The following is a 13,943-nucleotide window of genomic DNA, read 5'->3' on the forward strand; positions in this document are numbered from 1 at the left end:
ATTATCTTTTTCACAATGAGAAAAAAAGCATTATTATATGCAATTATTTGTTCTTTAAACTGATAACTACCACCACTGACCTTATAATTGTGTCAAAGAAACAAGGCGTTGAACAGATACTAACAACAAATTCAAAACTTTTTCCAGAGAAGACTCCAAGACCAGGTAACTCTATGCATTGTTAGATGATTTCCTATTGCTAGGTAGTAAGCTACTGTTACCAATCAGTCTAAATTAAAACGTTTAAAATCTTATTTTTAAAAAATATCTATGAAATGTTCCTTTACTGGGGTATGTTTCATCACTGGTTGGTTTACCCTATATCGTCTTAATCTTAAAAGAAATTTCCGGAAGTGTTTCACAAGTGTTTCGCAGAACTATTTTACCAATTATTTAAGTAAATTTTGACATTTTTAAGAATTTTATTCCTTATCCTTTTATGTTTATTATTTCTTCACTAATATACTAGTCAATTTTATTAGTATTTTAAGGTTTTCTTTAAAGTAAAATTCCTTTCTAAATTATAGTCAAGTTTTCTTAAAAAAGAATTATTGTCTGCTAGCTAAGAATAAAACCTTATTAAGAAACTAAAAACATTCCACTGTTTAAAATTATTTAATGCAAAACAGCTGATTATTTACTAAGCATACTATTTTTTTTTTGAAAAAAGAGTATAAATTATTGATTGTCTTTTTTTTTTGTTTCCCGTTACTTCAACATAGATTATTTAATATAGTTTTGATGTTTTATAAGTCACTACAAAGAGTATAAAGATACAGAACATAAAAAGCTGTCGAATACGTAGCCAAATTTTTAAGCGTCTTAAAATATCTCAGTATCTTAAATGTCGTCCTAACATCTTAGTTGTGAAATTAAATTTTTAATTATCTGATCACGTGTGATTCACTAATTATTTCATTATATCTTTTACTCTTTCTTTATGATACCAAGTAGATTTTTTTCCTGATAATATACTAAACTATTTTGTTTAGTTTTTTACTTTAGCACGATTCCCAAGATATTATTGTAGTATAATTTGTTATCAGGAAAATGCCTTACTTCGTTAAGTAGGAAATACTAAAAATTGAAATTTGCAAGAAGATTCCGAAGCCATGACAATTTTAGAGTCATCTGATTTTAAAAAAATGTTATGAAAAATACGCAATTTCCGAACTTATTTTAATTAAAAAAACGTGACAAGAAGGCTAACATACTTTTTACAGAAACTGTGAAAACTAATTTTTCCTATATTTCGTCAAAAGAGGATAAGAATGATATTGCTCTATGGGACATACTCAATAATTTCGCTATTTCCAGAATGAAGTCTGTTTGATCGAAACATATTATTCCTTGAAAATTAAAACGGGGAAAAAATTAGCTTTTATTATTTATCTAAGCTTATTCCATTTATTTAATGATAGCGGTATTAAGGTTAAGAATATGCGATGGAAGTCCCGCTTACTATTATACTATAAATGCATTAAATCATGTAGCTTGAATAATTTATTTTAAGCAGATTATATAATAATTTTAAGCAAATAAGGGTAAAAATAAACTCGATCAAAATACTCCGAAAGCATACCCTAAAATATATGTAGAATAAACTTTGGCATCGATACATAAAGTATAACTTTTCAAAACTTATTTTAATATCGAGTGAAATAATTTAATATGTTGTGTAACTAAATGGATAATCCCAAGAAACTGAATCGAAAATATAAAAACTTCATTGATTTTAAAAAATAATAGATAATAATAAAAGTAGTCTTGAGAATGGGCGATTATATTTGAACGCTTTTACCTCCCCTCTTCATATGTTTTGAAGCCAGTTGACTTTTTATCTTCAATTATACTGTTTTACATTTAGTTCTTGATCATTATTTTGATAAGGATTTTACACTCGTTAAAGTAAACATATGGATTTTAATATTTTCACAGGATTCATGTGGTCTTTAAAAACGTAATAGCATCAATATTGTAAAAGTTATATTTAACTTAAAAATTAAATTTTGAGTCCGGATATTTTGAGTTAATGAAATTAAATATTTTATCTTTTTAAGTTTTTCTGTATTTTAGGGATCTCTTTAAAAGGAGTGTATCAGATATATATAAGAAAACATAAATAATCATAGTAGCAGTATTTGGTGGTAAATGTAGCTTATCGTAATTGAAGAATATGCTGAGCGACATTGAATGGTGAATTTGCGAACGTAAGTTTCAGAATGCATCGAAACACGAGGATGCAATTTGCTAATCATCTTTATCCAAAGAAAACCATGTAACCTAAATATCTAGCAGAATGACGCGATTTTATAAACAACAAATCATACAATATGCAACATATTATTTCAATATTTTATTCTTAAACATAACATATTTCAATGTCTTTAAAATGCCCCTACACATTCAGCAATTCCTTGAGTTATCGAAAAAAAATATCGTAAATTACAGAAAACCTTCTGAATGTGCATTAGAATTACTATATAATCTACATTTATTTTTTCAAGCACTTTTTTTTTCTTTAAAATTTTTTGCCTCGAAGACTGGTTAACCCTTTCGCTCCGACTGTCACAAATACGTGACAGCATAAAACAGTAACAACCAGGGTAAAAAGATAACACTGGTAATCAAAGTAATTCATTAACAGTTTATTTGTGGGCGGGGTTATAATTGTTTGATTTACTTAATTCACCATTACTTAGTTCAAAATAAAATTATTTTGTTATACTTTGAACTAACATTGATTATATATATGATTAAACTAACAATAATTAAATTCACGGCAAAGTAAGTCTGTGAAATTAGCAACGCCTGCATTTAAGCTAGCGTTATTTATTTATTTACATCCTGATTCTGATTTTGTACGAATGCTTTCATGAATCACCCGTCCCCTAGGGGTTAAAGCTGTAAAAATGATTATCCCTAAAATTTTGTATATAGCTGTAATAAGTTATGTTAATTTGATTTTAGTATGAAATCCTCGAATAAATTTAGCAAAAACAGCAAAATCTAAACAATATCAGATAAAAAGTTCATGTATTTAAATTCTAAAAATTTAGAAAATCATAAATAATTTATAAATCGATTCAAATATTCTTTTCAAAGGACATTAAAAAATATTTTTTTTTTACTTTTTAGACAGAAATCAGCTTAAAAATTGTCTATTGCCCAGAAACTTCGAGATATTTTCTATTAAGAATGAATTAAACCTCTCTGAGCAATCACACAACATTATTTCAATTTTTTTACAATCATAGCATGGTTGCCTAGCAACCTAGTAAAATTAAGCGTTCCTCTTTCGAATTAGTCAATGGGTTATCTTAAAATATTCATTTGCGCAGGCGACTTTTTTTGGCGGTTTTCTGGACTATCGCCAAATATATAAACCTTTATTGCGACCCAATTTACGATCCAATTTTTTCAAAATTTTGTCTACACCCCCTAATTCAAGTGTCTAGATTCCAAATATGTAAAAAAAATTATATGTTTATTCAGAGAAAGTACGTTTTTGTGTCTGATTTAGTATATTAATTAATAGTTAGCACTAATTAATTAGCATATTTGAGGTCACCCCCAGGAACCATTAAGATTGACACTTAGTTCGTGAAAATCCGATCATTAGAACAAAAGTTATTCAGGGTGATTCGTTTTTTTTTTTGCGGACTGTACCAGCAGTCCAACGTGTAATCAACAGCACTGTTTCTTCAACAACAAAGTTTACACCCTTCGAGCTCTTAACAGGAGTTAAGATGAGAAATAAAGAAGACCTGCACATCAAGAAAATCCTCGAAGAAGAGCACATACATATTTTACTTGAAAATCAACAACAAATGCGAAAAGAAGCAAAAAGCAATATACTTGAGATGCAAGAAAAAACCAAGCACAATTATAATACTAGACGAAAGACAGCAACGAAGTATAAGCTCCACGACAGAGTTGCCATCAAACGAACCCGATTTGGGACAGGTTTGTAACTTCGACCAAAATTTTTCGGTCCATACACAGTGACAAAAATTAGACCCAACGATAGATATGATGTTCACAAGATCGGTATAGGAGAAGGACCAACTGTCACATCCACATCAGCGGACTTAATGAAACCATGGGAAGATCCATAAACTTTTTTTCCTTTTTTTTATATGAACTTTTTAACTGTGCAAGAACTTTTACACAGACTTTCGATTTTTTTTAAAATTTTTTTTATTTTCATTTTGGATTTTATTGCATAAATCAAATATTAATTGAACATATTTAACTGATATTGATGACAAATTTCTATTTTAATGATCAAAATATTCATATTGATCGTATTTTTCAGAAGTGAGATAAAAGAATTTGTGGATTATATATTTGAAAATATCTTTTTATAACTTATTTAAGATTAGTTAAGATTTAAATTTTCATAAATTTATTGTTTTATATTTCAATTGAATTGTCAAAATATTTCTGTCATCAATATTTTATGTTTATTACCTTTAATGTTTAATATTTACCTTTAAAGCAATTAGTCGGAGACCGACTAAGTCAGGATAACAGAGTGTTGCATCGCCACCCTAGCGCCACCTGTAAGTAAGGAGACTCCCTTACATCCTCTCACTGAACGGCTACGGGGAGCGAGCTCATTAAGATGTTCCAGCTCTAATTATTTTGTACTGCCATTTAAGTGTTTTTTGTCATAATAAAAGCTTTAAAATGCAACCCTAGACTGCTTTGAAGCTTCATCGACACTCCCCGTCCGTAAAATATATATATATATATATATATATATATATATATATATATATATATATATATATATATATATATATATATATATATATATATATATATATATATATATATATATATATATATATATATATATATATATATATATATATGTATAAAAGTTCAAAATGAAGATAAAACAAAGAAAAATTATAGACATATGAAAAAAAGGGGGGGGGGGAAATAATAAGTAGAAAAATCACAAACAACAGTTTAAAAAGAAAAAAAAAGGATGAAATTTAATTTAAAAGAACTTTAAATTAAATTTTAAATTAAATGTCATCCCTTTTTTTTAAAACTGTTTGTTATTTTTCTACTTATTATTCCCCCCCCCTTTTTCATATGTCTCTTATGTCATCATAACAATCGTAAAATTTCTAATGTCATTATGAACCTAAATTATTATTTTGTTTCAGTAATTAGCGTTTAAGGTTGATGTCTCCTTACGATTAAGTATGAACAAATTGCTGTTAACGGCATATTTAAAAATCGGGGATTCTTAATTTAACTCAACTTATTGTTATAAAAGAATATGTAGACAAAAAAGTGTAGATATATGCTTTCATTTTTCTTAATAATTAAAGTTAAAACTGAACTGTTTAAAATAAAGTATTTATAGTGTCATTTTCGCCAACTAGTAAAACATTTTTATAAGTTTAAAATGGTATTTTTTTAATATAATGGCCAAGAAAGCTTTTTTAAACTATGTTTATGAATGGAAATAATGTGTTAATTACGTAAAGTTTGAAAGCTAATAACCAGAAAAAGTCTTAACTTATTTTTACAAAGAGAAAGATGCAAAGTTATCATAATATCTTTGCGTGAGATCTTCCGAGATCTGTGTGCAGCGTGACGTCATGAGGAGGGAAATCGTAGCTTCAGCTCTAAGAGCGGAGTGAACTAGCCCTTCTATTCTCTTTAGCCCTGCACAATTCTAGTCTAAAAAAAGACAGAATTCTCTTAAATAGATTAACCTTCTAAAGGAGGAAACATACCTGTATGAATGAGCTCATTTGATTTGCTAAATTATGAGCACATGAACTAAAACGATGATTAAACTTCGTGTTATTTCTAAAGCGAGCAGCTTTGCAAATTGGAGAAATGTAAGTTGAGAGTGGCCAAAAGCAAGGAAATCAGGGAATAGTCTGGAAAAGTTTAACAATCTGGAAAAAAAGTGAGATAATAGCAGGGAATTCCACTGAAATCCTTTAAAAGTCTAGAGAAATGAATTAATTTCAGTTTGAAAAATCTGAGAGTCCAATAATTATATCAACAAAATAATTGGTCTTGTAATATTATTATTATTATTTTCTTTTTTTGAAAAAAAAAATATTTATTTTCAGCTCTAATAGCAAATATAAGTGTTTTGTAATGCGTTTCAAGCATAAAAATAAGGCATAACAAAAAATTTAGAAAATAAATCTATGCCAGAGTTTCAAAAAATCGGGAAAATTCGATTAAATCAGTGAAAAATTTCTTACTCTTAGGGAATCAGAGAATCTCTTATTTTGAGTGTTTGTGATCACCTTGATTTCAAACAATCGTGTAGTTTTAATATATTGAGCGATTTGAGATTCAAATCGAAGAATTTTTTTTTAAAGGAATAGAAAATCAATTGTGAAAGGCCTATTTAAACTATGGACTATAGCTGAAATCTTATAAAATCATTGTTTCTAGGTGTTTTCTCAAGTATATTCAAAATACACTTTTACTCCCTATCTTGGATGTCTTGTTCATCTTATGCATCCAGGTAGCCGAGGGACTATAACTCTGAAATCAGCTGATCCAGAAGACCCTCCTCTCATAGATCCAAATTATTTTGAAGATCCATCTGATGTTCATGACATTGTTGAAGGTAAGATTCGGGGATCTAAAAACATATAATTTGATTTTTAATTTTTTCTACAAAATATTGCCAAACCTAATAATTTCTACTGAAAATGTGGAGAAAAGTTTAAATGCCTTACGCAAACAATATACATAGAGGAAGAAGGCTAGCTTCCGTAGGCATAATGTAAACCAGCCTTTCAAGTTTTGGTGTGGTCCCTGTGTATTAAGGAAAAACAACATTTACGGACACGCAGTAGAAGTTCTTGAAACTGGTGTCCACCCTCCTCTCCTCCCAACCACTACTGGGGTTGTGGAGAAAAAGAAAACATTTCTCTTTTTATTTATTACTGGTTTGTTCAGCAATTTACATTATTGATAAACGGTATTGTACTGTTAATAATGATATGGCTTTGAGAATACACTAATGTCATTCATATCGATTAAATCTGCTAACACAGTTTGACAAAGAAAGAAAAAATAAAATAGCGATGCGACTGGTAGCGTACCCAACCATACAAATAGAGTTGCCAAACAACTGGTTCACAGGTGACGTATAGTTTATCTAAAATAAGAACTCCTCCAGACATTCGTCTGTACCTGTGGCGATGACTATGGTAACGAGGTATGACTATTTCAAGTAGGGGTGCGGGGTCAGTGTTTTGGAGTGGTTTCGGCAGGAAAAAAGAAATCTCTTCGGTCTATTGTGTTAGTCCTAAAGTGAAGCCACCCTCCTTAAAATGCGCCATTCTTGTTTCCATAGCACCAGACGACCTCAGACTTTGCGGCGAGAAGAGTTCTTAGTTTAGACAAACTATACCTTCTGGCAGTCACTTTGCTTCTTATGCGCATGCGCTGGATGTTAGTTCATATGATGCTCTGTTAAATCCGAGTATGTTGCTCACCCTGTAAGTTGTTTTTCTGGCATAGCATACCGAACCAAGCAATTCCCCTCGTTAGTTGCGTATTCTGAGAGCTGAACTTCTTCTTCTTTCTTTGCCTTATCAACTTAAATTGTACTAAATTACACTACTAAAGCTATATTTTTTAATCTACTGAAAGGTTCATCCCTCACCTCCCACCGTTTCTAATCCTCCTCATTGCTGCGCATTCATCATTGTTTTATTATCCTTAAAAGTTTATATTAAAATAAGGATAATTTTGTTAATGAAAATATAGATTTATTAGAATCTTAGAATTAATTTCTTAATGTAATAATGAACGATTTTGAATAGTTTTAAACAATAATCAACTGTACTTGAAAAAAATAAGTAAATTTAGGAACATAGAATGTGCGACAGAGTAAGAAGAAATTTATGAGAACTTATTTTACTCCTTAACGGTACATAACGACACCTTTGAATTTTATATCATTATAGAATTCAAAATAGTAAAGGATTTTATCTTTCATTAATTAAATATTTTATATTGAGAAAAATTTCAATGTAAATATTAAGATTGATGCACAAAACCATTCAATTTCCCTCTGTCACTTTTTTTTCACATCAGCTTAAGCACGAGCTCATGAGATCAAGATCTCGGGACAGATAAAAAAAAAAATTCAAGAAAATCGATAAATAATTTTAAAACAAAAACGTTAGAAAAAATTGCGAAAAAGCACTTAAATTACAATAACTTTCGAACAAATTGGAATTTCGAAGGGAAAAAAAGAAGTTCAGTTTAGTTCATAATTAAAAATTATCTTTTCAGTTTACCAGATTTCAACTCAGTTTAGTATTTCTGCAGGTTGCAAAGCAGTCTATATAGTATTTCTTTACAACCAGTTTACCATTCTCAGACTAGTTATTGAATGTTAATTGTCTTTTGATATTATTGTATTCCCCGTACCTTTATCTAAATACCTTAATTTTAAGCAATATTGTTTTTGAGCAGCAAAACAATATGTATCGTAAATTTGAATACAAGCAATCCACTACATTCCTGGTACCAATTACTTCGAAATTGAAGACTCAGGACGTTAAAGAGAATAGTTTTATGCTGCAGATGTGTCCAGCAAATTCCATGAATTTTAATATTTTTGATAATGTCTGCCTCTCTAAACACCCTGTACATCTCATTACAGTATCTAAACTTTCACGCACCATCGATGCTCTCTGCATCCAAAATCCTTCTTTAAACTTTTCTTTTAATTAATGATAGCTAATGGGATCAATTACTTTAGTTTAGAGGAATAAATAAATCAAATGGCGCTTGGCACACTTTACAACTTTGTTCCTAATAGTGCTTCAAATTCTTTAACTTGGTCTGCACTATAAAGAAAAACCAATATCCCTATGGCGAGACCCTGTTTGCATATATATAAGTGTACTCCAAATGAATGCCAGGCTCCCAGTAAGAACGAATATCAACATCGCCAACTCTCATTTAAAGAAACTGATGAAAGAATAATAAATATCGTTTCTTGCAGACGACTTTCTTCTACATTGAAATAAAGTTAAAATTATTTATCACGCACGTGATTTGCTAAGGGCATGTCAGCATAAGACGCGCCATTTTTAGCTGTCCAATCAAATCCATTGTTCTCCTTGTTTATCGAAATATGTCGCCATGTCTAGGATTCCAGTATGACTACGAAACTATAAACTTTTTATTAATAATTCGATGATGTATATTTTGTAAAAGATAGCACGTATTAAAATTCTGTCTGAATTACTTAACTTTTTAAGGTTTTTAGATTCTTTTTGAGAGCATATTTGTATAATTTGATAACGAAATAAAACGGAACTATATGCAGTCACGGATGATTACTTAAATCCTATACCACATATCTTTTCTTAATTTGCAACGGAATATAGCATTTTCTCAAGCCGCACATTCACGCGTGTAAGTTCTGGCGAGGTCAATTACTACCGAACAATTCATTACTGGGCTTGTGCAAAACATACGGATATGAATGTGTGTGATGCTACATGAAAATGCCACACCTCTCTACTTTTATAAGTAACTCAAATATTTAAACTTTTTTTTCTTCACTTTTCGGCTGATTTTTAGCACTAAAAGACTGCAGGAGATTTGCAGACACGCGTCCAATGAAAGAAATCGGCACTAAGAGGTTTGATACTCTCTATCCCGGATGTGAAGAATACGCTGGCAATGAAGATGAGTATTACAGGTGTCAAGTGATTACAGTACCTATTACTTACTACCATTATGCTGGAACTGCAAAGATGGGTGATCCCAGAGATAACATGAGTGTAGTGGATCCAGAGTTAAGGTAAATCTAAAACACATGATCTCATATTTTATTTTATAACCATCGTTTAACAGCCGACGCAATTTTGAGTTTACGACTACTAATGTTCAACTCCGTAGCCTTGTAATTTTGAACCCAATCCAGAAGATACTGTAACTCCTGAATCAAGTATTTTGAGAAATTTGCTTTCGTGGACGCTTCTTGGTGAAACTAACCCACATTTGCGGTACGTGGAGAGAAAAAACCATGAAAATTCACCACAGTTCGGTAACGGGACTCTCTAACCCGTGATCCCCATTGAGAATATTTTGCGTCAGCACTGGTGTGAAATTCGCTTCTACTAGCCATTGCTGGGATTTAAATCCGGGCACCTCATTGGGAGGCAAGTGCTTTATATTTGTCTTGCTAAATTTTTATTCTGTTTTCTAATACCTACTTAGAAAGTAGGGTTCATCATAAGCCTTAATCATAAGTCTTCGTAAAACCGGCTCATTATCCAGCACTGCATCCCCTGGCTAGAAATGTCATTATACGCTGCTTGGAGTGTTTTCCTATTACAAAAACTCCTTCTGGTGAGCTTTTGAAGTGGTATCTTCATTTAACCAATCATCTTAACGTGACGTTTTCTAGTAATTAATGTCGAAAATTGCATTCAAATATGATGAAAAATAACTGTTTTATCGTAGCTTTAGGCTTTGGTGACTAGCACGCCAATTTGGAAAATATAATCGCAATAGATTAGGCAAGAAAGAAAGTCGCAAAAAATTACTGCCCATTGATTTTAATTTATTTCATTTTTTGCGCATTTCGCCATCTCATACAAGTCGTATGTTTAAATTTTTATTTCTTGACAACTATTCAACAAAATCCCTTTCGAAATTTGTAATTTTTTACTACGTAGATGAAGATTTATATACAGTACGCAAAAAAGAAACGCCTTGAATAACTTTTGATTGGTTGGATAATTACGTACCAAGATTCAATGTTTGTGATTCAAAGGCACAACTTTTAATATACTGATTAATTAGAGCAGACTATATTTAAAGTAACGAAATCCGACTCAAAAGTCAAAAACATACTTTCTCTGAATAAACATGCATTTTTTTTTTCTCCGATGGATTCTCGACCCTCAAATTTTGAGGGGTAAGCAATCAGAAATATAGGATCCCAATAGTTTATACAGAAGAGCAGTCAAAAGTTAGGGAGTTACTTATTGCGTATTTAGCTATAACACGAAATCTTAAGCTTCTCGCAAAAATTTTTGCACAAAATTATAAAATTAGTTTTTCCATAGACAATTCATGTTAAAAAAAAATTTAATAATTATTTTAATTTTTTTAAATTAATTTATTTGATAAAATGTCGATAACTTTCGAATCGTATACTGTACAATTTTTTTCATAATTATAAAGAACGTAATTTCAAATGACAATATTCAAAATTTGAACGAAATTGGGCGACTAGTTCAAGAGAAATTGAATTTTAAAGGAGAAGCATTTTAAAAAGTTTGATTTCTCAGGAACTATTCGACCGATTTCACTCAAATTTTATGTTCGCTTAAAATTTCGCTTAAGTTCTCGAGATATTACGAAATACGCGAAATGTAAAATTAACATTAAGGAGTTCAAACTTGGGCTTCGCTTAAAAAAAGTTCTCAAGTTACGACGAAATACGTGATACACAACCAATAGTAGACGTCTGGCTTTTCCATTGTAGTCTTCCCATAACTGCACACATGCATTTTATAGTTTGTCTATGGTAAGACCCCTCTCCGCCACAAAGTCTGAGGCCGTCTGCTGCTATGGAAACAAGAATGGCACATTTCAGGGAGGGTAGCTTCTCTTCGCTCTAGGGCTGACACAATAGACCAAAGAAAAATATTCCCTTTCTCTCGCCGACTCGAGCCAAAACCTGTCCTAAACAATGACCCCACACTCCTGCTTGAAATAGTTATACCTCGTTACCATAGTCACCGCCCTGGGTCCAGACGAATGGATAGGGGAGTTCTTACTTCAGACAAACTATAAATTACTTCTGACAGAATCCATCGTCTTCTTCGACTACATTGGGGTGTCCTATATTTGGGAACTATCGTATATTAGGCACGTTTCCTCTCTTTGATCAATATGTTTTTTTTTTTAAAATTTGTTCACATTTTATTTCAGAGTCAAGGGGATAAAAAATCTTCGAGTGGTTGACTCATCTGTTATGCCAACAATCACAACTGGTAACACCAATATTCCAACAATCATGATTGCTGAGAAAGCGTCGGATATGATATTATCAAGCGTCAACTGCAAAAATTAAATGTTGTCTTATGTGTTTTCTGTCTAACTCGAAATATTAATTGAAATAATTTTAAAGGAAATAAATAATGTTTTATATTAATCAGTGAATATGAAAAATACTTGTAATAAAAATGCATGCTTTTTGTTTTTGTTTTAAGGACTTCTTATTTTCCTTGTTATCGTTTCTTAGTTTAAGGTAAATATTTTTCTTATGTAAAGAGAAATTTATTTTGCATTCAACCATTTTATTCAAACCAAGTTTATAAATTACTTACCTACTTCATCTATAGATAGCGCTGCTAACTGAGAAAAGTTATAAAACAATATTTCCTCTATTTGCAACAGCAGCAGATTGTGAGGACAAAAACCAATCAAAAACATATAAATATTTCAATTGATATTATCAACGACACAACAGTAAAAAATGCTTCAGAATTTCTCACATTCAACAGCGCCATCTGTTGATAAACATTTAAACTATTAATGAGATTTGTCCAGAGCGAATTATCTGGTTTCTTAAGAAGAACGCAATAAATCACATATTTATATCTTCAATTTTTTTATTTATTTTTTGACTTTTTAAAATATCGGCCATTTATTAACCGTTTCCAGCGCAGTGACTTACATTCCCTGAAATTTTTACATTTTTATATATTTTTACATTTTTTAGTGGTTACCACTAAAAAATGTAAAAATATTTGCTACTAAAGGTTTTTTTAGCAAATGCTCCATTTTCAACAGCCGTTATTTTTTAATGAACATAGAGTTAAGTAGTATATCTGTTTACTGAGAATTACATATACGGTAACAGTGGCTAACATGCTGTCTATCTAAAATTTACAGTCAAAATTTGATACGCCTGAAAATGTTAACACTCGGTATGCGTCAAAAATAATCACATTATTTTTAGCATGTTGTTACATGTTACGATACTGATATATGAGAAGCAGAAAACAATCAATTGCTTTGAACTTGGAATTTTTGCGAAAGATGTAGCAGTGTAAATGCACTTCAAAAAAGATTATAAGTTACGATGTTATAGGGTAAATTTCTTTTCAATATCCATAGCTTAGCAACCATGTAAAAAATGGCTGTCGATGAGGAGAAAATGAAAGAATTTTGTCAAATTCCTTGTCATTTGCTTGAGCATTGAAGAGAAATTTGAAAAAATTAATACCCTTTGACACAGATGGGACACCGGTGTCCCTTTTATTTATATTTTTCTGACGGTCTAATTATTGGCAAAAATTAATTTTGATCTTTTTAAATTATTAAAAAACAGTCTAATAGTTACGAAAAAATATGGGAGATTATCAAAATTGTATTTGTTCTAAATTATAAAATCCATAAAAAGTAGTTTGAAAAACTATTTTTCCTCATTCTCATTCATGCTCAAACATTTATTAATAATTAATTTTATAAATTAAAGCAAATTTGAAAAATTATTGCTTGAAAATGCCCATTTTTGGAAGATTTTTTCTTTAACACAGAAAAAGACATTGGTGTATTCCATAACCATTAAATACTAAAATGCAAAATGTTATATTTTTTACTTATTTGGACCTAAATTAATACAAAAAAAAAAAAATATGTTTAATAAAATTTTTGTGTAAAAGTTTAACAGTGGATTATTCAGTTGATCCTTGATTCCCTTCCTTCAACTTAGTGATATGATATAAATATTTCTGTTTTAACCTTCATTCGCTTTTCGATCTACTGATCAACTACCTCGAAAAAAAGAAGAAAAAAACTTATGTTTATTAAAATAAGACGGATCAAGAATTTTCTCCTTCAGTCTGTAGGCACAAAATATGAGAAACATCAACACAATTTGCATTGTGTGAAGA

General features: G+C 30.4%; 1 protein-coding gene across 2 annotated transcripts in view; it reads left to right on the plus strand.

Moving 5' to 3' along the window:
- Positions 1-12,256, plus strand: part of LOC107439119 (glucose dehydrogenase [FAD, quinone]) — a 57,401-nt gene extending 45,145 nt beyond the window's left edge. For both annotated transcript variants that reach the window (XM_016051609.4, XM_087160945.1), the window contains 3 exons: positions 6,445-6,622; positions 9,607-9,829; positions 11,974-12,256. In XM_016051609.4, the coding sequence (XP_015907095.2) occupies positions 6,445-6,622; positions 9,607-9,829; positions 11,974-12,115 (543 nt within the window). In that variant the 3' untranslated portion in view covers positions 12,116-12,256. The remainder of the gene's footprint in view (positions 1-6,444; positions 6,623-9,606; positions 9,830-11,973) is intronic.
- The last annotated feature ends 1,687 nt before the right edge of the window (positions 12,257-13,943 follow it).

The sequence above is a fragment of the Parasteatoda tepidariorum genome, chromosome 1 (genome assembly GCF_982258835.1).
Source record: "Parasteatoda tepidariorum strain Cologne lab strain chromosome 1, Ptep-v5.0, whole genome shotgun sequence".
Lineage (NCBI taxonomy): Eukaryota > Metazoa > Arthropoda > Arachnida > Araneae > Theridiidae > Parasteatoda > Parasteatoda tepidariorum.